This window comes from Culex pipiens, unplaced genomic scaffold (genome assembly GCF_016801865.2).
Source record: "Culex pipiens pallens isolate TS unplaced genomic scaffold, TS_CPP_V2 Cpp_Un0001, whole genome shotgun sequence".
NCBI lineage: Eukaryota > Metazoa > Arthropoda > Insecta > Diptera > Culicidae > Culex > Culex pipiens.
In genome coordinates this window covers 549,720-576,074 of record NW_026292818.1, presented here as the reverse complement: position 1 = coordinate 576,074, position 26,355 = coordinate 549,720, and the positions used below count along the sequence as shown (strand labels likewise).

The window sequence follows — 26,355 nt, the reverse complement described above, 5'->3', positions numbered from 1 at the left end:
ACTATTGCTAGTACCAACCAGCAACCTCTGGATTGTGAGTCCAGTGTGCTGTACAATTGATTTCAATTGAATTCAAAATTAGGAATTTAAGAATTCAAGAATTTAAGAATTTAAGAATTTAAGAATTTAAGAATTTAAGAATTTAAGAATTTAAGAATTTAAGAATTTAAGAATTTAAGAATTAAAGAATTTAAGAATTTAAGAATTTAAGAATTTAAGAATTTAAGAATTTAAGAATTTAAGAATTTAAGAATTTAAGAATTTAAGAAATTAAGAATTTAAGAATTTAAGAATTTAAGAATTTAAGAATTTAAGAATTTAAGAATTTAAGAATTTAAGAATTTAAGAATTTAAGAATTTAAGAATTTAAGAATTTAAGAATTTAAGAATTTAAGAATTTAAGAATTTAAGAATTTAAGAATTTAAGAATTTAAGAATTTAAGAATTTAAGAATTTAAGAATTTAAGAATTTAAGAATTTAAGAATTTAAGAATTTAAGAATTTAAGAATTTAAGAATTTAAGAATTTAAGAATTTAAGAATTTAAGAATTTAAGAATTTAAGAATTTAAGAATTTAAGAATTTAAGAATTTAAGAATTTAAGAATTTAAGAATTTAAGAATTTAAGAATTTAAGAATTTAAGAATTTAAGAATTTAAGAATTTAAGAATTTAAGAATTTAAGAATTTAAGAATTTAAGAATTTAAGAATTTAAGAATTTAAGAATTTAAGAATTTAAGAATTTAAGAATTTAAGAATTTAAGAATTTAAGAATTTAAGAATTTAAGAATTTAAGAATTTAAGAATTTAAGAATTTAAGAATTTAAGAATTTAAGAATTTAAGAATTTAAGAATTTAAGAATTTAAGAATTTAAGAATTTAAGAATTTAAGAATTTAAGAATTTAAGAATTTAAGAATTTAAGAATTTAAGAATTTAAGAATTTAAGAATTTAAGAATTTAAGAATTTAAGAATTTAAGAATTTAAGAATTTAAGAATTTAAGAATTTAAGAATTTAAGAATTTAAGAATTTAAGAATTTAAGAATTTAAGAATTTAAGAATTTAAGAATTTAAGAATTTAAGAATTTAAGAATTTAAGAATTTAAGAATTTAAGAATTTAAGAATTTAAGAATTTAAGAATTTAAGAATTTAAGAATTTAAGAATTTAAGAATTTAAGAATTTAAGAATTTAAGAATTTAAGAATTTAAGAATTAAAGAATTTAAGAATTTAAGAATTTAAGAATTTAAGAATTTAAGAATTTAAGAATTTAAGAATTTAAGAATTTAAGAATTTAAGAATTTAAGAATTTAAGAATTTAAGAATTTAAGAATTTAAGAATTTACGAATTTAAGAATTTAAGAATTTAAGAATTTAAGAAGTCATGGTTAAATATAATTAAATAATGGTATCATTAGTGCGCTGACCACGGGGACGCGCTGTCTTGTTTTTGCATGCTCATTTTCATTTCTTTTGTGTCGCTGTTTGTGTGCTTGGGGTGATTGGTTATTATAATTGAATAATGACATCATAAGTGCAGTGCTTCTAGGAACGCGCAGTCCTGTTTTTTCGCGATAATTTTCGTCATAAATGATCGTAAAAATTTATCCCAACTGGCAGTTTTAGTATTAACTCATCAAACTATCGATTTTATGAAGAGTAAAGCGTCATTTATTTACTATTTTTGAAATTTGCTCGCGTTATCTAAATTGTAAAAACAGTAAAAATATACTGATAAGTCCAGCCCATAGCACTACTGCTCGGTTGGCACGCGTTCGATTAAAACACTTTTTAATTAATCAATTATTTGTCTTTCCGCAGCCGGCTGCCTAAGATTTAAAATTTTCAACCGACAAACAAAATGCTCATGGTCACATCACTGCCACTCGTGAATCCTGACCTCATCCCCATCTACTAACCCCCTCAAAACTCATGTGATACTTTGTCGGAGATGCAGTCGATTGGGCGGTCTCTATCACTCAAGTATCGGACTAACATTCCCATCCACTTCCCCGTGACCCTACCACTGGTCGTGGCCGGCGCCGGTACTGATCAGCATGATAGGGGCCTTTGAGAAGTTGCGAAGCGAGGAAAGATAGCTTCCACTTATCTTCCACGGCTCGTGGATGTAACTTCTGGAGGTCCTGGTCAATAACGGAGTAGCAACTGCGGGTGGGCACCTATGCTTATGCTTATTTTTTTAAGGGAGCGTAAAGTACGTAACGCAAAATTTGGGATTTTTGCTCCCCTTTGTAACAAATCGTAATAGATGAGCGAACCCCCCTACCCCCCTGTGACGCGTAACACCAGGTATTTTTGCAATTTATTATTAGTGCTTATATGAAAATTTTGCGTTACGTAACAAAATTTTTCTTCTCACAACCCCTGTCCCTCCCCAAATTTTCGTAAAATTTCGTAACAGACGCCGACACCCCCCCCCCCCCCACCTAACTGCGTTACGTATTAAAAGAACGCTCCCTAAATTGCATGATCATTTTGCAATGCTAAAAAACGGTGCATTTTATCAATAAATGTATTAAATCATTTTCGATTGAACATTTTTCCAAAAAATCTTATTTTCGGTACCAGAATTTGCACTATCCTAAAAACTCTAGCGCAAAAGATATTTTTTTAGTAAAAAAAATAAAAATACAAAAATAAAAAAAAAATCAGCTTTAGTGATAAAAAGATAAATAAAGTATGAGATTTTTTTCCGTGTACACTTTTTTAACTGAATAGCAGCCCGGGAGCATGTTGACAGCACCAATACAAACTGCAGCGTACCGGGTACGCCGTACCCTTTTTTGTGAACCTAAGATGGCGGCCTTCGATATTATCTAGCCAAACTTTTGAAAATGGCGAATAGTTTAAATTAATATATTTTTTGCCTGGTTTTGGTTTAAAACGACAAAATAAGCATTCTGGAATCATTTTCTTGAAAAAGTTGTATAGAGATACGCCATGATCAAATATTATTCAAGAACAGTTAATGGGAGCGTGCCGCAAAAGCCGTCATGAAAAAAAGATTCTCATATGAATTTTGAGTAGCGTATTTAACGGACGAGCTCCGACGAGGCTCACGTTTCCATCTGTCGGTGTATTCGCGCAACTCACAAAAACTGTCATCTTAGGGTACGGCTGCTGAATATGCCTAATCATTACCTTCAACTTTGCCGAAGACAAAAAATCAATCAGAAAATCCTCAAGGTACAGATTTTCTAATATTTGGAAAAACTGATGATGCAAAATTGCATCTTTTGACATAGGGAATGCATAAAGAAATTTATATTTAAATTTAAAAAAAAACAAAGAAACTAAAAAGTGAAGAACTGTCACTTTTTACACGGCGCTTACGCACACTATCAAAACAAACGTTTGGTTGTGTGCGTGAAGTCCGTGTAAAAGGGGTGTCAAACTAAAAAGTGACCCCGTTCGTTTGACAACATTTGGTGTCAAACCATCGGGGTTTGAGTGTAACCGCTATAACTGTTTTTTTTTCTAATATAATTTACATACAAATTTAAAAAAAAATGAGCGTTACACGGCCTTCGAACGCCTCCCCCTCCCTCCCCCCCCCCCCCCAACTTCGTTACGTAAAAAAAGAACGCTCCCAAAGGGATTCAGAATGTTTAAATCCAAGATGGCGGAAAAAATGGCGATGATGAAAGATTGTAAAAATGCATTTTGTAATGTAATAGTAATAAACAACTCTATTCAAATTTGACTAAAACGGGGTCGCAGAATGCGGATATGGGGAAAATTCAGGGAAAATGTATATTCCTGAAAAACTACTTAGCAACGCTGCTTTCAATAGTTTTGTGAGATTTTTAAAAATTCAAATACATATATTTTTGTATTGAAATTTATTTCTTGTCTCGGTTTATTTTGTGAGTTTTTCCAATCGCTCAAACGTGAGCAGTTCTTAACAAAGTTTTATGAAGAATTGATAAGTAGTAAGTAAGAAACATATTTAAAAAAATGTCATGTTCTTCAATAATTTATTCTTGTTTTTGTAATATTTGGGCGAGTTTCTTCTTATTCTGTCAAGCATTTTGTGAAAAAGCAATCCTTCTATAAAAAATGTATGTGCAAATATTTTCACCGGCACAATTTTCATCAGCTCTCAGATAAACATCTCATCTCAACTTTTCGATTAAATCTCTCTCACTCCAAAGTATTTGTGCACTTTGAAGCTGCTTTTTCACAATACCTGCATCAAACTTCAAGTAACGTTTTCGAGTGTTTGTAAGAAATCATGGAGTTATCTAAGACCGATCTCACGCACACTAGCACGCCATTTGTTTTGCTGGCCGGTACAAAATTTAACCTCAATCTTTTTCGTGTACGTACACGCAATACATGCGCACGTAGATAACTCTATTCATCATAAGAAAGAAAAAAAAACTCTTATTACAATGTGGAGTAAGCGCCGCACGCGCCACCAAGACAACACAACACCCAGTGGCAGTCGATGTGTTCGCCAGGGTGATGCAATTTATGCTCAGCAAGTGAGCAAGTACTCGCGCCCGAGAGATGATGCTCGAGGAAAAATATTAAGTAACTTTGGCCAAACATTTGGGCGCTTTGTTCACTCACACCGACGGGGGATTGCACTTTTTTAGTAAGCGTTTGCTTTTCTCGTTTCTCAATCGTGGTTTTTCCATTAAATTTATCTGGAGATCCTCAATCTCGATAAACATAATGTTTAAAGTGTCTGCCATAATGGTCGAACTGTCAAACGCGAGGTGATCGTTTATGGCAACTGTCATAACGACCGCCCATTCGCCGCTAGCTGGGATGGAAAATATTTAAAGGTCGTTCACGTTGTCTGGTGGTGAATGCACTGCGAAAAATAAGCCAGATAAAAGCTCGCATAAAACGTTTCCCACGACGAAGCGTGTCAATGTCATCGCTGCGAGCAATAACTCTGCTACACTCTAAACTAAGATGCTGGTGGCGGTGCTGCCATAAATCAACACACTTTTCTCAGGGTTCACGCGAGCTGAGCTGAGCGGCGGAGGCTGAGCCCTCTACAGTGATGTAATGCATTCGCGTTTGATAACCAAGTCAGACATGTTTCTTACGTCGATCTTCAACCCTTGGTTGGAACTCAATGGACCGTGTGGTATGCAAATTAGGTTCGTCGCAAATGTCATAGTGATTCCGTTTCTAATTTTGGGACGAGCAGACCCCAGTTTTGAATACCAATACACAATACACAGAAACCGGAACACGAGCAAATTCCGAATTAATTCGATTCACCCACTTCCAGTAATGCACACACAGAGTCAGAGCCACACAACTTTCATGCACTTCAACAACAACAAAAACATACAACGAAACTCAACAGTGTGTGTGTGTGTGTGAATTAATTTGTTTTCACTTTTTTACAGTGTGTGGAGGGGGTTTTATTGATTTTCTATTTAAAATTGAAACGCGCACGATTAGACGGCGACGGCGGCGCGAATAACCGGTGGCTTTTGCCGGCTTTGCTCGGCACGTTGTTTGGGGCTAATAAAAGTGGCATTGAACGTGGTAATTCGAACGATGTGTGAGGCAAAACTCTCGTTGCAGATGTCTCGATGGCGTGGTGGCGGTTTTCCCAAAGATTGCGAGCAAAAGATGGTACAAAAGCGACGAATTTCACGACAATTTGTTCGACTGCACTTGGCTTTTTTTTGTGGGATTGTGCCTTATTCGGCTGACAGTTATTTCTAAATTGTATCCTGAGTAAAAAATAATTCGAAACCATGATTTAGAATGGTGTAACACCTAGGTTCAGGTTTATTTTTACAGTGTAGTCAAAGTACACGGATGAATGAAAATGAAAATGGGTGCCACGAAGAAAGACAGCCAAAGAACTCCTAATGTAAACATCGACTGACGTGAGCAGGATAGTATCTTTGTTTACAAACTGAAATTGGCCCATTGTTTTACTTAAAGTTTTCAGATTTCATGGTACACTTTGATCGTGGTTTCCAATTTCATGAGAGCTTGTTCACGATTTAGGGAACCCATTTTTATCCGTGTAGGTTGAGTTGGAACGCCCGAAATGTCAAAATCACTTAGTGGTACCAACATTACAAAAAAAATATATATAATGGCATGACAGCCACACTTTTTTTCTAATGTTGGTACAACTTAGGTACAACTGCACGATTTTGACATTTCGGGCGTGCACCATTCGTAACGCCATCTTCGCTTAAAAATCTGGATAGAAAAAAAATCTAATATCATGACGTTATCCCCAACATTTCACGTCAAACCAAATCTGCCCCCGAAACGGGATTTCCGTCAACCGTGACGCTGCACAACAATCAATCATCGATTTGAACCCTTAAAGCGTCAACTAATTGAATGAGCCCCAAAACGGCACTCAATAAGCATCACGTGCTCCACAAACAATTTGACGGCTCGTTGTTTTTGTTCATCTCACTGTTCGATCGACGCCCAAGGGCCAATACAAAAACAGCATCCGCCGGCCGAGAAATGGTGGAGGCAATCGAATCGCGTCTTAATTTTTTGACACCTGGCGGAAAGGCCCCTGCCTGCAGGTCTGCCAAGCTCAGTCAAGCAATTTAGTGCCGAAACGGCCTTCAAAGCGGTTTCAAGAGGCGGTTCAAAAATCATTAGCGAAACGAGCCAATTATAGACGGACAGTTGCCCAAGGACGTTTCGGGGTGTAGAGAGTTCATTTCCGGCACTAGATTTTTGATCGCGACAAGCTGAATTAATGTGGGTAGGGTAGCGTGCTGCATGTTCAGTTTAAGACAATTCTGGACTAAGTTGTCCACAATTACCCCTCTGAAATATCAACCACGACGCTGCAAGATTTACGATCGAACCAGTTTTATGCGCGCCGGCAAGATCGTTTCTGGTTGGTTCATGTAATACACGTTGAGATGTTTAACTTGCTTTGCAGAAATGAGGTTCCACAGAACTTGATCTAAACTGAAGGTTATCCGGTAATAACAAGAGCAAAATTGGAATGGCACGCGATGGAAGAACTCGCAGAGCTCTCTGTCCTTGAGGACAAACCAACAACGCAAGCAGCAAGTAACTTCAACGAACGGATGGGCGACGAACTTGATTTTCAATTCGTTTTAATTTTTATGCATGTGAAGCGTGCGGGAAACGATAAAAGGGTAACTGAGTAAAATTCTTGAGTCTTTTTTTTTGGGATTTAAATTACGTTTGAGCAATTACAGCTAAAAACAGAATTTTTCCGGAAATTTTGTACTCGAGAATAACATTTCAGAAGGGCGTAAGTTATTTAAATAATTGTCTGTGTCGTAATTTAAACATTGATGTATCTCGAAGCATCGTATCAAAAAGGGGTCAAACACAAACTTGTCCAATTTCCGGACGGGCTTTCTGAAAAAAAATACACTGAAAGAAAAAAACACGAACACGATTTTTTTCGTTCTTTTTTATGTGAAATTGTTGCAAAAAGCCTAAAGCTATTTTTAAGTAGTCTAAACATCAAAATTTTTAAAAACGAATTTTCCATATTGACTCCAAATTGACCATTGTCTTTGTGAAGATTTATCGATTTTGAAAATACAAATGTCGAAAAAATAGAGATATTGGCCTATTTGCCTTCCTCACCTTACTGAGGAAAGGCTTAAAAAATCACTCGAAAAAAGAACTTCTTAATTCGACCTCGTAGACCTACCTTCACGTATACCTATCGACACAGAATCAAATTCTGAGCAAAAGTCTGTGCGTGTGTATGTCTTTAAGTCCGTGCACTGAAAAATATGCACTCGATTATATCCGGTTTGGACCGTTCTGGTCTCATTCGATCCGTGTTGGGGTCCCACAAGACCCTAGTTAATATTATGAGCACTCTAGGTCAACGGAAAGTGGAGCAAATCGGGACACAAAGTTTGAAGGTTCAAAACCGTCAAAAATCTTAAAAAGGCTATAACTTAGGCAAAATTCAATCAATTTTTAAAATTCAAAATGCATCTGAAAGGGCTTAAAAAATGCAACAAAATGCAGGGAGAAGCATCCCAATTGAATAAATCTAAAGGGAGTTATTGGCATTTTAGTGAAAAAATAGCATAACTGAGAACGATTTGGGTAAGGCAGTTTAACATATTAAATAGACACTTTTACTTTTAGTGAATTTTTTTATTGTAAATTTTTGCTTGGAGGACCCCTTAGATCCCATTTTCTTATGATAATTTTATCATATTCGGGTTCCTGAGACAATTTTACAATAAAAACATGCATAAAAATGTTTGTTTGATCCATTTGAGCCCTTTAAAAAATGAAAGTTAAAAAATATTTAGAAGCTGCTTTTTTCTAGTGTCATCTAGTATCCTTGGAAACGAACTTGATTTTCAATAAATGTGAATCGAATATTTTTTTTAACTTTAATTTTTTAAAGGGCCTAAATGGATCAAAATAAACATTTTTATGCATGTTTCTATTGTGAAATTGTCTCAGGAACACGAATATGATAAAATTATCACCAGAAAATGGGATCTAAGGGGTCCCCCGAGCAAAAATTTACAGTAAAAAAATTCACTAAAAGTAAAAGTGTCTATTTAATATGTTAAACTGCCTTACCCAAAGCGTTCTCAGTCTCAGATGGTAGTCCCAGATGTCCCCTACAAGCTGCAGGTCCAACCGAGTTGATATCTGGATGGAAAACTATTTTATTTGAGTTTGAAAATTATGCTATTTTTTCACTAAAATGCCAATATCTCCCTTTAGATTTATTCAATTGGGATGCATCTCCCTGCATTTTGTTGCATTTTTTATGCCCTTTTTTGAAAACAAATTGAATTTTGCCTAAGTTATAACCTTTTTAAGATTTTTGACGGTTTTGAACCTTCAAACTTTGTGTCCCGATTTGCCCCACTTCCCGTTGACCTAGAGTGCTCATATTTTGGCCAGATGCTAGTTTTATATGTACAAACAACCCCTGAAAATTTCACGCAGATTGGTGAGATCGATGCGAGATGGGTATGCTTTGCTCGAGGACTCGCTCTTAAGTGCATTGCTCATAATTGAGGGCAGATTTTTTTTTTCTGTGTTGTTCAGTGGATTGCAGCACAGTCTAAGGTGGCAGTTACAAAAAAATGGTTCCAGATTTGATTTTTTTTAACATCTAAACTGTTGTCGAACAAGATTTCAAATAGAATGTTAAGTTGCAAAATCAATTTTGCAATCGATAACATTGATTTTTTTTTTTTTTTTGATAAATTGCACAATTTTCAAATTGTAGGAATCTTGGGGATTTTTTTTTTGAAAAATGCTCAGATTTTTGCAATTTAAAAAATGTCTTATGAAGGAAACGCACCCCTGAAAAAGTATTTTCGAAAAGTTATGAATTTATTTTGAAATGTTATAATTAAGAATGACTTAAGGCTGGTACAATTTTTTTTAAATGTTTTTGTCTCCCCCCCTTCCTTCAAATGTGGCCCGAAAAATCATAGGCAAAAAAAATGTTTTTTGAAAAACTTCAACATTTCAATGAAAATTTTAGGTGAAATCAGTTAAAATCAATTTTAAATACATTCCCCTGCCCAGGGATGGAATAATCGCAAAAAAAAATCAAATTCGCTTGCGAACTTTCTTCACCCGCGAAAGAGAGAGGAGGCAAATCACGCAAAAGAAAATAATCCCGAAATTTCCTTGTCAGCACCATTTAATAATATTTATTTCACTTTGTTTACACACATTGCCCTTCTACAAAATGTGACAGATCATTTTTCGACGTGTGACGTTACACTTGCAAGTGTAGTAGTGAAAAAGATGTTCTACCGAATAATCAAGATGATGATTTTTTTAGATTCTTTTTACAGATCTTTCGTGCGCGAGAGAGGAGAGCCATGCTCCCTTCGGATTTTTTTTCTCTTGATGAACGTCCAGTGATACTTTTTGATGATGATTATTCCATCGCTTCCCCTGCGTTAAGAATCATTTTTAGCATGTTTGGGTTGATTTAAAAATCTATTGATTTTTTGAAAATTTTCGCTGTTTATTATCGCACAAAGTTTTTTTTTTCGCAAAAAATTGTTTTTGTCAAATTTTAACCAAGTGTAAAATGTATTTTAAAAAACTTTTTCGATGCAAAAGTTCATTATTTATATTTTTTATTTTTTTTTATTTCTCAGCATTTCGTAAATATTTTTTTGTAAAGGTGGCTTTCCTTCATAAAATATTTTTTTAAATTGCAAAAAACTGAACATTTTGCGAAAAAATTCACCTGAAAATGTCTATAACTTGAAAACTGTGCTCTTTATTTGAAAAATGATCTTTGATCCAAAAATCATATTTTTTTTATTCAAAAAATCAAAACTTCGGTACCCGATTTTGCACCAGCCTTAACTCTAATGCAAAAGTTGCCTATTTGGTCCCCAAAAACATATCAAATAATTCGAAAGATAAAAGATAACATATGTTTAGGAATCTGAAGACTTAACATTTTTAGTTAAAAAAGTCAAACAAAGCCTCTGGATTTTTTTCCTTGTGCCTATTTTTCTGAAATTTATAAATCAACTCAATGGATTTTCAACCAGCTGTTTGTCATTTTATCAATACGTTTTGTCTTCCTTACTAAGGTAAGGCTTGTTTGTTTTGAATGTTTTGAATTTTTACAAAATTCCAATGTACAGCGACGCAAAAAAAATATTTTTCGCAAAAAATAAATTTTTTGTCATAAATATTATGGAAACTAATGATGGCAAAACAACTGGACAGGTGTATAATGCATTTTAAAACACTTTTTTCATTAAAATGTTGGAATCATGGCTCGTAATTTCAATCCCCTCGACATTGTTCAGAGTCGAGGGACATAAACTTGAAAAATATTTGCAACGGCCTAATGATAATAATGAAAAATCATACAAAAAATAAGAATGTCTCGAAAAAGAGGATCTCATTTCACTGTTTTTTTTTCATACATGACTTCAATTGGATAATATTATTCGCAGATTCCGCATTTCGTCCGTGAATTTGATAATTAAAGTGTTTACCCAAATAATTTTCTTGTGCGAAACCTTGCAATTAGTTAGTACGTGCTAAAACATAATCTCATTGATATTCACACTTTTTAATCGCAATGAAGTTTAGCTCTGCTCAACCATGCCACGGCCATTGGTGGCGGCGCGCGCTCGTTGGCGGAGGTTTCTACAACATTAGCTTCAATCACAAAACGAACACACACTGTCTGGGGTGGTGTTGACATTTACCACGAGTGTGTGAAACTCGCCAATTTGCATTTCAAGTGCCCTCACTTTGCGAAGAGATTGCATTGCATGCAAGACGACTATGACGAACGAGAGTGAGAGTTTGAAAATGAATTGTTATTTAGTTTTTGCGCAACTTGTTGGCTTGACTTGGTGTAAATGCATCACTAATAAATCATAAAAGAGGTGGATTGATGTTTGATGAATTTATTTGTTGTTAACATACCTACAAGCTGAAAACATAACCCACTTTCACGAAAAACAACACTTATCGATGTTAGAATCGATGTTGGAATATAGCTACCCGCCGCGGTAATCACCCTGTATTAATCGCCCTAAGCCATAAACACCACAGACTAAGCCGGCCAACTTGGGTCTAATCTTGGCCACATGGCTTGATTTATGGAAATCATCCATCGTTCAGCGTTTGATGAACCGCGAATGGACCCGAAAGGTTGTGCAATAGGTCAAAAGTGCCCCCGTCATTAGCGACGATGCACTATGGGCCATCTCCATACAAACAGGCGGCCAAATTATTTTTTTGCTTTTTAAATGTTTTTTCATACAAATTTGGGTAATTGTATGGTATTGAAATGATATACGTCGATTTTTATGACTTTTTATGTTTTTCAATAGTTGATTGTTTATAATAAATAGTCTTTTCATACATTTGCAAGCGCAACAGAATTGCGTATATATTGTATTGCAAGTTTATATTATTAAATTATGGATAAGCTAATACATCCCCACTTTAAGGACACAACCCCTCCCTCCTCTTTCTTTCACCCCCCCCCCCCCCTCTCCTCCACCCCATCAACAAAATTTGGTTAAGCGTAATGAATTCATTTTAAGTCAAAAATTTATTATTTACTGCTGTGTGTTTCTTTTTGTGAGTCCATGCCATATAACTTGAGACCCCACCCCTCCACCCTTACGGACATAAATTGCGAAAAATTTTAATTGTTAAATCAAATAACAGTAAAATTAATTGTATTCAAAATATTAATTATGAAATAAAACGATAAAAAAACAAACCATATTCTTGAAATTCATTGTGACAGCTTCAGGATATGTTAAAGGTACTTTTTATGATATTTTGTACTAACCAACATAGAACTTAAATGTGGATCAGTTTCATGGATTGATCGCAGAAATTTATCATGCTAAGTAAACATTTTGCTGAATACTTTTTTCGGTATCAAACTGAGATTCTCCAGTTTCGCTTGAGAAACTTCGGTACGAATACCTTATTTTGACTAAGGTACTCAATTTTAAATGTAGGCAACAGAAAATTCCAATAAAGTCATTTCGAACTTCTTGAAACCAGGTAGGGGAGTGTGGGGTAATTTGGACACCCTAAGGAAATTGCTCTGTTACGGGCTGTATGGATATTTTAAAGGAATGTGGATGACACCAGAGGATAATAGAGACCATATTTGATGGAAAAATGTCATTCATTTCGATAAATTTTGATGAAAAACCCATTTTTATCGCAAAAATTAAAAGGTGTCCAAATTACCCCCACATTTTTGTGTGGGGGTAATATGAACACCCCTATGGGGTAATTTGGACATGCCTTGTGGGGTAATTTGGACATACCTTGTGGGGTAATATGAACACCTTTTGTGGGGTAATTTGGACACATGTTGAAGAATAAGTTTAACATTTGATTTTTTGAGCATGTTTTTTATCCTTCAACCTGGTTTTGTAATTGCTTTGTATTTTGAAGTGTTGCTCACAATATTTCATCAAAGGTTTAAATAATGATTTTGTGATAGAACTATAATGCAATAGGAAGATAACAAATAGTTCAGTGTAGTATACATAATTCAATCATTAAATTGAAACTGATTTGATTTAAACATTGATTCTGGATCAGGCACACTATACTTGTTTTTAGTGATTAAGGTATCGTTTATGTTTATATAAATCAATCTTTATATAGAATTTATCAGCCTGAAAATATTTTTTTTTTAATTTTACATTCTGTAGCCCTTCAAATTTAAATATTATTGTAAAACAGCATAGAAATTAGAAATGTCAAAGAAATTAATTAAAAGCAATCAACATTAGAGTCTTGCTGAACGCCAAATGTACAGTAATCAGATTTTCATCAATTCGAATATTGGAATAAATTTATCTAAATTAAAAAATAGGGGTTTTGTGAAAGTTCTCATTGCTCACATTCATTTTTGATTGTTTTTGACATATTAAATCCCTCTAAATTTATCTAAATCCCTTTAAAAACTCATCCAACCATGAAAGTTACTTTTTTGTTGCCTGACAGGTAGACTTTCAGGTATGTCCAAATTACCCCACAAGCCATGTCCAAATTACCCCCATAGCATATTCTATCATTAATTGCGATTTTTGATGATAAAAATGGATAAAATGCACAATTTTTATACGTACATATCTCAGGCATCGTCCAAGCAGCCCCCTTAAACAAAAAATGTCCACTTTTTTGCCATATAACCCCTGCAAAACCTTATTTCCTAACCTTCAAATATTAGAACTTAAGGCACTACCAACCGGCCTTTCGAAACTTTTACACATTATACCAAAACTACTTAACCTATTCCCACTTTTTTGGTTTGTCCATACTCCTAGGCCATTACTAGTACTAGCCTTACCACTTAAATTGCCGTTTTCACTTTATATCCGAAGAAAACGTGATTTTTAAAGGGGTGTCCAAATTACCCCCACTGTCCATATTACCCCAAACTCCCCTATTGATTTTTGAAGCGACGATGCCCACGAAGTAGGTAGCAAAGCAAGAGAAATAAACGGGCGCATATGTAGATTGCAGCAAATTTTGATAAAACGTAAATGTTCAAAATGGCATATCTCCGAAAACGCAAAAAATCGCAGGCTGGAAATTTCAGCAATGTTAGATAATAATCCAATCTTTCAAGTGATCTTAGTTTCATGTTTAGCATCGGTTAGCAAAAAAAGTACTCGATTAACAAACACAAAAAAATATGTTTTGTCAAAAAAATGCTCCAGTTATTCGATGAAAACTTCAGTTTTTGGTTTGGAAACAACATTTTATCTATTAATAGTTTCAAAGCTTATCTCATTACCTTTCCAACGATGTATAGTTGTCCTAATAAAACATTTAAAATTGCTGAGCTATGTTAAAATTAAACAATCAGCTTTTTTTACGAAAAACGCTAGTTTTTTACTCCATTTTTTGAGTTTCAGCTTGCGTATCTCCGTAATGAACAAACTTAGAGCTTTGAAAATTTGGATTTTTCTTAGTAAGAATGTTTACTTTCGAGAAAAAAATACCAAAAAATATTTGGAGAAGGTCACTTTTTTGAAACTTGGCCACCAAATGTACCATAGTGCGATGGTGTCAACTCAGCATAAAACAAAAACTTTTCACAAAATCACGATCAAACAACGTCGTTGGGTTGGCGTAATTAAATTTGATGGGATCTTTTCCCTCAAGGTGTATACGGAATTGTGTTCATCATCAAACGAATCTCGGGTCACAAACCTCCAAAAAGGGCAAGGTTTATTAGCGTGAGGTGACACAGACAAACAGATCGAATATTTGGCTTTCGATATGATATTCCAATTTTGAGCTTATTTAAGTTAAAACAATATTAAATTCATATCATAATCCTCAATTGAGCCCAAATGACCGCTAGAGTGTCCGACCCCTTGCGGTCATAATAACATTAATTTCCGCGCGGCGGCGTCAAACACGGACGGACCCCAAACGGTGACCATGCACCTTAATGGGCTGTGTAATTGGGTGTTTGTGGCGGAGGTTTTTTATTACTATTTCGTTCCTTCTTTATTTGTTGCTACCTTTGCCAGCTGACTGACTGCCCACCCCTCAATTAGGCAGTGATTCGTGAAATGGCTAAATTGGGATATGAAAGAGACGCTTTGTTGGCGAAACAATTGTCATAGGTGTATATATAATTTAAATAAAGTGTTCTTGATTTTGATTAAAATTAATTATTGCTTATTTTGTTGAGTACAATGACCCTTTGTACAACCGCAAAGGATTAAAAATGGATTTTTAAATCAAAAAAAAAAACTTCTTGGCACTTCTTGACTGAAAACGTCCTACTTGACAGCTCGGTCCAAGGGGACCATAGTTGATCCATCGAAAAAATGTTGTCCTGTCAATTGAAAAAAAGTGATCAGAAATGGCTTATAATCGTGTACATAAAAATCGACGTAGGACTTTAGGACCCTATTGTTGATCGAGGATTAACAAAATATTATTCAAATTTGCCTCATTCATCTCAAAATAAAAATGTCAACAACTTTGGCATGATTCACCATAAAAACAAACAAAATTTGTGGATGCGATGATAAGTTAGGACCAACCGGATGATGCCCGTATCGAATTCATCACATTCACTTTTTAGGAGGACCACGACCACGTATGGCATTTCAAAATACTTTCGGTTGCATGCAAAAGAAGCCATTTGTCTGTAAACGATTGTTTTACATTTTATTGCACCGTGAATGTCATAACTTTTACTTTTCTTCAAAAGGTGCTAATTGATGCGATGATGATGACGTTAGTTTATGGTTACTCTAACTGTCCCGATGATTAAGGTTTAGATGTTGTTTTGAGACGCTTTCATATCCTGGTCGGAAAGTTGTGGAAAGGACACTTCAGAAAAAGACATCGTAATTAATTTAATCATTTAAACTTATTCATCAGAATACAATAAAAACAAAGGACTATGTTTCAAAATTTCTTGAACTTTTTGTTTGACAAAATAAAATAAAAATCTTATTCTGATATTTTAGGTTTTTAAAATCAAGGTTCTTGAAAGTGTTACTGCTCACAAGAACAATTGCATAGTTGTCCCATGTAAAAAAAAAACAATCGTTTCTTTTTTATAGTTTTTCGGATCAAAATACTTTTTTTCATAGGTCGATGCCTGTTGATGCTAATATTTTTCAAAGTTTAAGCCCCTCGGCTCTGGCCGGGGTCGAGGGGGGTGGTTGTTTTGGAATGCTTTCAGTTTTTTGCAAACATTAGTTTTCAAAAAATGTAAAATTGACAAAAACAAAAAAAAATGTGAAAAAAAACGTTTTGCCGAACTGCACATCGAAATTTTGCAAAAATGTTAAAGATTATCGAATAAACATAAACATGCTAAAAATGATACTAAACGCAAAAAAAAAGCATTTTGAATTGATATCAGCTGACAACATTTTCATTGAAATCTTGAAGTTTTTTTTTTTTGAAAAATATTGGGGGGGAATGTGACCGGCCTGGTTGCAAATATTATATTAATATCAAATTTTTAAGAAACTTTCATTTTTGCGAAAAAAAAGTTTTAGACGGGCTTTGATCCAAAAATTCACCAAAAATCAAATTTGCAACCCATTTTTGATCTTTCAAAAGCATTGGAAAGAAGAACGCTTAAAATTTTAGGGTTGGAAGTTTGACTTGTGTTATGTGACTTTCCCAATTTATTTAAAAATGGGTCATCGTTGGCTTTGTTTTTTACTAACATTTCCTATATTTTGAATAAAAAGAAGTAAGGATTTTATACAATTCAAAATGATAATGGTGCCATACTATAACAGAAAAACAAGCAAAAAAGTTAAAAAGTGACTGTAAAAATATGAAAAAATAAAAAGAAAGGTAAAATGTAATGATAGGAGGTGGTAGAATAGGCCAAATACTAACAAAAACAAACATAAATTTAACAAGATAAATGCAAATTTAAATAATAAAAATAAAACAACAAAAAAAGTATAATACAAGAGAAGTCGAGTTTTTCGTAGAACAAAAGTTACTCAAAAAGAATAACGGAAAAAAAATCGAAAAAAAATGTCAGTACAAGGTTAAAATTTTGAAGTTTTTTGAAAAAATATGTTTTTGCCCTCTGATTATTCGGACCAATTTTGAAGAAGGGCGGGGGGGGGGGGGGGTAGGGGATGGTCATAAACATTGATAATTATTTGCCACGGCCTAAGTATACCAGTTTTTTTTTTTCTTGAGGTGGACACCCTGCACCAAGGCCACGTTTTGAACCCAAAAGATGCCTACTTTGATGGAAAATTGCCATCGGCTTATTTTAATCCAAATGTCTAGGGGACCATCCAAAAACCACGTGGACACTTGGGGGGGGGGGGTATGGCGGTTGTCCACGATCCATACAAAAAAGTTTTTTTTGTATTGACAATTGTCCACGAGGGGGGGGGGGAAGGGGTAACAGATACCCAAAAAAGTGTCCACGTGGTTTATGGATGGTCCCTAGCTACTTAAAAAAAGGGCAGTAATCAGATGATGCATCCCAGAGTTTTTATTTTTATTTTTATTTTTTTTTTTTTCAGAAAGTCCTAGAAACAAAATTTTATTTTTTGGTTTTCGGGTATTTTTAGAACCGCATTGAGTCAAGGAGATATCACACTACCGCAAACAAACAATCAAACTCGCACTTTTTCGTGTTTGACAGTTGGCCAAACTCGCAGACCTGTTTGCGGCAAGCTCACCAACAAGCCAAAATGTATATGCAGGCTGTCGTTTGTACAAACAAATCCAGACAAACAAACAAAGCAGGCAAACTGTCAAAAAGTGCGAGTTTGTTTGTTTGTTTGCCGTAGTGTAATAGCTCCTTCAGTGATGACACCACTTAATTCAAAATTTTCCGGATATTTTTTACATTTTGAATTAAAACTGTTGTATTATGAATACTCGATCTTCGTAAATTTCATTGATTTATTTAGGGACCATCCATAAACCACGTGGACACTTTTTTGGAAATCTCAACCCCCCCCCCCTTCGTGGACAATTGTCCATACAAAAAAAATCTTTTTTGTATGGACCGTGGACAATCGCCATACCCCCCCCCCCCCTAAAGTGTCCACGTGGTTTATGGATGGTCCCTTAGCTACAAGATTCGACCACCAAAACAAAAATATTTTTTAAATATTCTTTTTAAATTCTAAATTTTTTCTCTATTTTTTCAGATGCCAACGCGTTCATCGTACCTGAGGAGCTGCCCTCCATCCTTTCTCTAGTCTACTCCAACATCCCGCCAATCAAAAAAGGTAACATTTAAAAAAATATATTTTTGTCAACACATAGAAACAAAAAAAAACTGAAAGTGGACCGGTTTGATTTCTGCAAGTCACCAGAGTGCGAGAGGCGATCAATGCAATTTAAATTGCAAATTATTTCAAAATCAGTGAATCGTCAAACGTTCAGTCGTCACCGCATAAGTAAATTATTTCAAAAAATCGCCGACGCCGTTGGCCTGATTCGCAATTAATCGCTCATAATTGTTTTCTTCTTTTTTCGACGCCGCTCATCTAATCTAATTGCGTTCAATATTTGGTGAAGCTCAGGCGCGAAACAAAACGATCACTTAAGGCTCTATTTTTTTCTGCTTGGTATTTTGCCAATGCAGACTTTAGTGCGCGGGTAATATTTTCATTCGTGATCTAATTGAACCATTTAAAGAGAGTAAGCGTGTGTGCGGTAATAATTCAAGAGCAGTGGCGAAATTACGAAATCTCGAGTCGAGTTGAGCAATTTGTAATTTGCCACTGACTGAGGAAGGCTAATTGAACTGTACTTACTTGGCCATGCCCAGCTGCGTTAGAAAATGTTTCACAAACGCATCGTTGAACCGGTTTGTCCGGCGACTGGCCACCGGATCGGATTTCCGCATTTCTCCAACGGGTTTGGCGCCCTGCCTAATAGACGACGATGATGTCACACGATGATGATGATTGGGTCTCTTCAGGTTGTTGTTGCAGCCCAAGTTGGACGGACACAGGGCAATTATCTCATCGTTATCGGTGGTGCGTTTCTTCCGTCCGTGATGCATACTACTGGGGGGTGGGGAACCGGTCGACTTCGCGACTGCACATGCAGAAAATTCGAACGAAATCGAAAGTGTGATTCATCCGTGCTGCCTTGTTTGGGAAGTCGGAATGGCCCAGTCTGCAGGTCCTTTTTTTGTGTATTTTTAACTTTGTCTATCTTTTTCTTCTTCTCAAACGAACAGGAACGGACTCGCGGCTCGGGTTTGGCTTCCGGCTGGGTGACCATGCCGACTTCCAGGTGCAGTTCGAAATTGGCCCACAGCAGAGAACGAGACCAATAGGTGAGTGGGAAAATGATGATGAGGTGCAGGGTAGCAGGGTGATTCGGGGTGAGAATCTGAAATTAAAACGTTCTTCAAAAATTAATGTTTTTGTTTGTCGGAACACTCACAAGCACGTAACACTTTTGTTTTAGTATGTCAATAGGATGGAAAATACGACTTTTCTTGCGACACTTCTATTTGTTAAACGGCCCCGTTTTAGGTCCTTGCTATTTTACTAGTAAAAGAAGTTGATGAAATGATATTTATCTTTAAAAAAAAAACAAAAAAGTGAACACAAGAAAAAATGCATTTCAAAAATTTACTGCGATTATCGATTTTCTTGCTACTTCACAAATTCCAAAATAAAAAAAAGGCAAAAACGTAGTTGTTGACCCTTTATTTGATGGTTTTGGCCTTTTCAACACGCTCGGGTAGTCATTTTCATCCTTTTTGCCTTTCTTACTAAAGAAAGGTATAGGTTTTACTTTATGGCTGGACGTCTTTTTCATCGTCGAAAATAAGACGATACAGCATGAATATTAATCGGAAAAATCGCCAAAAAATCACACTGCATTGATTTTCGACGCTCTATCGACAGAACTCGTCTATCTCCAACCCTTGAATTTTGAGAAAATAAATCGAGTGATGTTCGTATGTGGTAAAATTTTGCCAAATTTTGTGTCGCGCCGTTCTCAGCTCCCCTGAATCCGATTTTGATTCTTCTGAATGCAGATGAAAGCTAGTGTGCTGAACCTGGGCGAGTTGCCGCTCAAATTTCGAAATATCCATCTGTTTTCGGATGTGGACAGACTTTTCAACAAAATACACAGTTTTCAAATGAAAATATGGTAAATTTTTTTTCATTTTCATATCTTTTATTTATCTCAAAAATTGCATTTTTCGAGCTCTACAACCTCCCAAATTTTCATCCAGATTCATAATATGGTTCTGGAGTTAGAGCCGTTTGATTAACCTACCATAAGAAAAAAAATCCCTAAAAAAAGGTAAAAGCCCACCTGGTGACCTTCGCCAACATTTTTCGTTTCTAATTTTATCTGAAATTTCTTCCTACATTCATAGTACAGACCATGAGTGAGCATCTGAAACAAATTTGACATCGATCGGCAATCCCGAACAACTTTTAGAACGATTTACTTTTTGCCTTTCTTACTAAAGAAAGGTATAGGTTTTACTTTAAGGCTGGACGTCATTTCCATCTTCGTAAATATGTCGATTCAGCATGAATTTTAATCCTAAAAATCGTTGACGCACATATGTGTTGGTTCGACTTATACTCGTTTGTAGTAGCTTGTCTACCGATGTTTCCTTCAACATGTAAGATATCGTAGCTTTTCGATTTCTTTTGCTCTGTCCGTTTTTGCATAACTGCCCAATGTTTATGCAAAAACTTTTTTGACATAGGACATTCATCCGGCTACAAACAATTTGTTTCTCGTGTGCTCCTAAAATCGCCTTTAAGTAGGCTTCATTTGTCGTGTCGTTTTATTTAACAGAGTTCATTGGATTCCAATAGGAGCTTTCGAAGCTTTTAAGCTTTATATCGTTTTCAAAGTTTCCAATGGCTACCTACCTAAGGTATTGCGATTGAGTGTGTAGTGGTGCGGTTGTAAAAATAGAGTTATCTAAGCCCGCGCTCACGCACACTTGCACACCATTTGTTTTGCTGGTCGGTACAAAATTCAACCTCAATCTTTTTCGTGTACGTATACGCAATACATGCGCACGTAGATAATTCTATATCTATCTCTGATGGCCTATCTACAATCACTTAGCTTAGAATAGTTAAGTAAAGTAAAACTTAGAAAATGTACACAACTTACGGCCGTCATCCACAATCAACTTAGAAAATTTGCTGGGCTGATATACGTTGCTATGAAGTTGTTTGTTTACCTTTGATATGGAAACGTCAACTTACCGTAGATTTTGAAATTTTCCAAACCATTCGTCAAGTTTCTAATTTTATTCCTTTTCATTGTAGAAGATCAGATTCATTTCCATTGATTCAAACTCCTAAGCTAAGTGAAATTTTCTAAGTTAAGTGATTGTAGATAGGCCATGACTCTCTCACTTTTGTAGATGCTGAATGGCAAGCTTCCCACTGTGCGGTTTACTCGGTTTTGCTTTGCGCCTGCTTTGTTCGCTTTTTGGGCTCGTACCAAAACTAGAAAACCAATACCGCGGTGTGTGTCGTCACTTGCGCATTCGAAGCTATATTCTATTGGTGAAAATTTCGTTTTCAATTTCTTTTAGAAAACATATCATTAATAATACCTTGCTTTCATCATAAGATTTTTTGTATCAAGTCGATGTTGTGAATTGAAAGGAGTTATATTCTTAAGTAAGAAAGGCTCTATCTCACCCCTGGTGGGATTGAATCGGGTTTTTTCTTAAAAATCTTCAATTTTTTGTTGGAATTGAACAAATTAAACTCTTCCGGTTGCAAAAGATCAAGATTTATCTATATTTATAAATGTCCGAAGGGGGTCCAATGGTGTAATTTTACCAGAATTCTGTTGGGGTATTGGATAGTGAGGCTATACAAAAATGGTCAATACAACTTTTTAACTGACACAGATATTTTTAAAATACGCTGTATCTTAAACCCATTTTCGCCCAAACGTTTTTCTACATAACTCGTAACTGGTTTGACCTAAGAAAATTAAAACTTATTTGTTTAGAGAAAAAATATAAAGATACATAAATTTCAAACGAAGAAAAGAAAAATCAATAGAAATTAAAAACATAAAAACAGTTCACAATACTTAAACAAAATACAAATATTTGATAAAGTAAAAAAGAAAAAAAAACTCAAGTTCAAGTTTTGCGACCCCATTTTAGTCAAGTTTGGCAGTTTTTTTCGCGTTTAAAAATACGTAAAATTTTCTTTTTAAAACTTTAAAAATTGGACAATCAGTTTTATTTTCATGAAAATATTTTTATTTGCTCCTTTTTGGTGCTGAGACCTGGTTAGGACCAAGTCGGCTTTTGTAATTACATTTTACTAAAAGCTAAGAGTAATTACAGAAGATCTTGTGTGTAAATGTTAATGGGAGGGGAGCCGATTTTCAATGTAAGAAAATTGAAACTTTTGCGAAATTGACCTTTTTATTAAATATTTTCAAAAAGTTAAAATCAAACTTAACTTTTTAAAAGGTGTTGTATATTTTTATTGAAACGTTAAGAAAACTTTGAAAAAGTTTCAATTTTAACATTAAAAATGTGACCAATAGTTTCCGAGATATCGTCAGTTTAAAATTGCCTTGAGAAAATTTTAGGAAATTGTCACAGCTTTTCAATAATATGTTTTATGAATATTTTCTTTCAAGAATTATTTTTTTCAAAATAAAAAAAAATATATTTGCTACATACCTATAACTTGAAAACAGTATCAAAAAAATTGTAAAGTACAAAAAAATGATTTCTAATACACTTTTTTGAACAAATTTTCGATATTTAAAAAAAATACGTTTTTTTTTCGAAAATTCATATCTCCTTAAGAAGATTTTACACCATCACGTACTTTGGCTTATAAGATATTTTTTTGTCCCTTAAACATTTTTTTTAGGATTGGTCATTTAGTCATAAAGTTAAAAAAAGTGATATTTTCCGAGTAACTATTTTGCTGAAAAGTATAAATCAAAACCTATAACTTTGCCGAAGACACCCAAACGATCAGCAAATGCCGTCTCAAGACGAGTTTCAACCAAATAAAAAAAATACAAGATAATGTCGATTTGTGAAATTGTACATAGAGAGTTACTCAAATACTTTTATATGAATCTTTGCTAATTCAGATTTTTTTAAATTGTTTGGACTCTTGATTTTTTACTATTTTTGTTATTTAATCGTTTCTTTTTTTAAATACTTAATAATTAAAAAAGATTTTTTAACATTTAAAATCTTTTGATTCTTGTTTATAATGATAATGTTTTTTTTTTTGTTTTTTGTTTAACAAAATATTGTTTTTTTATTCTAAAACTCTGCAATTAGAATGAAAATAAAAATATTTTGTTGAAGTTTTCTTCATCATATATCTGGAGCAACATTTGAAAGGGGCGGTACGACATTGCTCTTACGGCCTTTCGTCCCATTTAAACGCGTGTAATGAAAGGCCGTAAGAGCAATGTCGTACCGCCCCTTTCAAATGTTGCTCTGGATATGTAATGCCTAGCTATGTATTTAACAGTCTGGACCCGATGCCTGATTTTTCTGTTACATTCTTATTGGAATTACACATAAACTATAACGGGAATTGCAGGCACCGGGTCCTGACTATTATTCAATTCAATTAGTTTTTATTAGGAAATAATCAATTCACAATATCGTAATTCTTATAAGCTTATAAGAATAACGAAATTGTGAATTGATTATTTACTAATAAAAACTAATTGAATTGAATAATAGTCAGGACCCGGTGCCTGCAATTCCCGTTATAGTTTATATGGAATTCCAATAAGAATGTAATGTAATGTAATAGAGTTTTGGAGTTTCTTCCAACTATGATTTGTACAATAGTTCATTTTGATGTAATTGGATATTCTAACAATGGATTTTTCAAGAGAAGGAAAAATAAAAAAAAAACCTTCTAAATTTGCTAATGAAAAGGATAGAAATTGAAAAGAAGCTTAAAACTAAATCACAGTGTATTTTGTCTACTGGTGTCAAAAAACTTCACTGCACAAGACAGCTTATTCTTTGTAGATGTACTTCATCATCAGCTCACTAAGAGCTTGGAATTGTTCTGCCTTATTTCACCAGGCACGAAAGTGCGTGAGCATCTCTCTAGCAAGGGCGAAAAACTCAGGAAGCGTGAAGAGATCATCATCGGTAACATCAACTTGTCCCGGGGAAGAACCGCCCCCAGTAGCGGCTACTCTAGCGTACGAACCTCCACAACCTGACTATTAGAAAAATGATGAATCATTTGATTTTTTTTTAAATATCAGTCAAAATTAAGAATAAATGTTTTAAATAAATTAACCTTTTCTTTTATTTCCAGGTTCTTTGTCTGGCAACAATAAACGTGACGTCGATTCGGAGGATTACCAAAACTACGTAAAAATACCTCGCCCATCTTCTCATCCTATTTCAACACACAAATTTTCTAACCCATCTCTCACCTTCCAGAAAAAGCAAACCTCGAGTGCCTCCAACAGCAAAAACCCCGGCAAAACGTGGCTCGAAACGTGGTCCAAAGAAACCAAGCAAAAGCAACACTTCAACAAGGAAAAGCACCGGGACGCGATCCAATCCGGCGGAGCCGGTCCATCATCCTCCTCCTCCCTCGCTGCTGCCGCCGTCCCCACGGGAATGCCCGCCTCCCCGATGATTGACCACTCGGCCTTCAACCAGCTGCAGCAGCTGTACGACATGAACAAGTCCAAGGACGAAACGCTGCTGGGAACGCTTCCGGCGGCCGAACTGGACGAACGGCTGAATGCGCAGAAGCGTTCCGAGCTGGTGTTCCGACCGATGCCGGCGGACAATGAGGTGGAACCGTCCGGTTTGCCCTCGTTTAAGCCACTTCCGGCGGGGACGATGAGCGGAACGTTGCGCAAGACAACTCCTCGGAGGAACGTAGTGCGACGGCGGACGACGGGGTCGGCTGCGAACAGTCAGAAGGACAAAATTTCCGCCGATCTGGCCGATGTCTCGCTGGATTGAGAGGATCATTTTAGAGCGGTTGTGTGCGCGCGAGGATGAATGAGTGTGTGAGAGGAATGACTTTTTTACGCGGTGAAAGGACACTTCTTTTAAAAGGCGAACCCGGGGGGAAACTAATCTGTATTCTGTAAATACTGGTGTTGAGGATGTGATATCGAACTATTTATTCTATGACAAATCGAGAAAGAAAAAGTGCGCGAGCAAGTTCACTATTTATTTGAGTTTAAGGTAAAATGAGAACAAATAAAGCGAAAAAGGTGCAATCGAGAACCAAAAACCAAACCTCTTAAAAGTCGTTTTGATTGTTTGAGAAAGAAATCCAAGCCCACTTACCCGTCCCAGAACCGATCAGCACCGTCTCATGCTGAGCATCGTGTTAATCTCCCAAATCGTCAGCCGAATCTTGTCGATAATCTCCCGCAGCTGTTTGTTCTTGAGCATCACAATCTCGATCAGTTCGCGGTTCTCCTGCATGGCCTTCTTGTACTCTTCCGTGTGCACCGGCTCGGTCCGCTCCGGCTCCCCCTTCACCGGAATCAAACCTTCCACGTGCGTGTATTCCATCCCCTGCTGGCAAAAGTCATTGCACTTGTCGTACAGCAGCCGCAATCGCTTGAACAGCAACCGAATCGTCCGGAACTGTTCCTGCACCTTGGCCTTCTTGTCGTTACTCGCGGTCAGTCCCTGGTTCGTTCCGTTCGGAGGTTGAATCACGCGCAATATTCCAAACACCTCCTGAAACCGGCTCACAATGTCCTGCACCGTTTCCTGCCCAATCCGGCACAGCGTCAGCAAATTAAACTCCTTCTGCTGCTGCATATTCGGCTGCCCGGTCGTGGCCACCGGCCCCGGCGCCCCCGCCGGAGCCATCATATTTCCACCGCCCTGCCCTTGCTGCCCCGACTGCGGCGATTGCTGCGGGGCTTGTGACTGCTGTGCCGCACCCTGACCAGCAGCTTGCTGCTGCTGCTGTCCTCCGGCCTGATTCCCCCCAGCCGGCTGTTGCCCTCCCGTCATCTGATTCGGATTCATTCCCAGCTCCCCACCCCCACCCGATTGACCACCACCCTGCATCTGCTGGTTCTGCTGCATGCCCTGATTAAATCCTGCAAACAAAAAACCTCGCCATCAAATCCATTCCGGAATCGAAAGAATCATTCTGAAACTCACCCATCTGACTCGGAACGCCGCCGGCGCCCCCGCCCAGCTGCTGCTGCATCATCGGGCTGTTGAAGTTCCCCCGGTGGCCGCTGGGACTCTGGTAGCCGCTCGGGTACTGGCCGGACATGGTTTGAAGCTGAACTCTTGTTTTTTTTGCGTGTAGGAAAACTAAAACGGATCGATTCTGCAGCTTCCCGGTGTGCGGAATGTTTTGATTGACT

At 35.9% G+C, this 26,355-nt stretch overlaps 3 protein-coding genes across 4 annotated transcripts in view; 1 reads left to right on the top strand and 2 right to left on the bottom strand.

Annotated features, from left to right (window-relative positions):
* The window catches only part of LOC120418376 (zinc finger protein 37 homolog), a 26,742-nt gene extending 7,595 nt beyond the window's left edge, over nucleotides 1–19,147 (bottom strand). Inside the window, exon 1 of the mRNA XM_052711328.1 lies at nucleotides 18,777–19,147. Within this exon, the coding sequence (XP_052567288.1) occupies nucleotides 18,777–19,027 (251 nt within the window). The 5' untranslated portion in view covers nucleotides 19,028–19,147. The remainder of the gene's footprint in view (nucleotides 1–18,776) is intronic.
* Nucleotides 1–25,255, top strand: part of LOC120418410 (uncharacterized) — a 27,540-nt gene extending 2,285 nt beyond the window's left edge. The window contains exons 2-5 of the mRNA XM_039580789.2: nucleotides 18,165–18,245; nucleotides 19,208–19,306; nucleotides 24,309–24,364; nucleotides 24,437–25,255. Of these exons, the coding sequence (XP_039436723.1) occupies nucleotides 18,165–18,245; nucleotides 19,208–19,306; nucleotides 24,309–24,364; nucleotides 24,437–24,973 (773 nt within the window). The 3' untranslated portion in view covers nucleotides 24,974–25,255. The remainder of the gene's footprint in view (nucleotides 1–18,164; nucleotides 18,246–19,207; nucleotides 19,307–24,308; nucleotides 24,365–24,436) is intronic.
* LOC120418395 (mediator of RNA polymerase II transcription subunit 30-like) lies at nucleotides 19,232–26,355 on the bottom strand. Of its 2 annotated transcripts, XM_039580778.2 has the most exons (3): nucleotides 26,144–26,355; nucleotides 25,307–26,079; nucleotides 19,232–19,362 (listed from the first exon to the last, which is right to left on the bottom strand). In XM_039580778.2, the coding sequence occupies exons 1-2, from the start codon at nucleotides 26,259–26,261 to the stop codon at nucleotides 25,322–25,324; spliced, it is 876 nt and encodes a 291-aa protein (XP_039436712.1). In that variant the 5' UTR covers nucleotides 26,262–26,355; the 3' UTR covers nucleotides 19,232–19,362; nucleotides 25,307–25,321. The 2 variants fall into 2 exon arrangements, with proteins under 2 accessions (XP_039436712.1, XP_039436705.1); XM_039580771.2 differs by lacking the exon at nucleotides 19,232–19,362 and having other exon boundaries at nucleotides 25,167–26,079.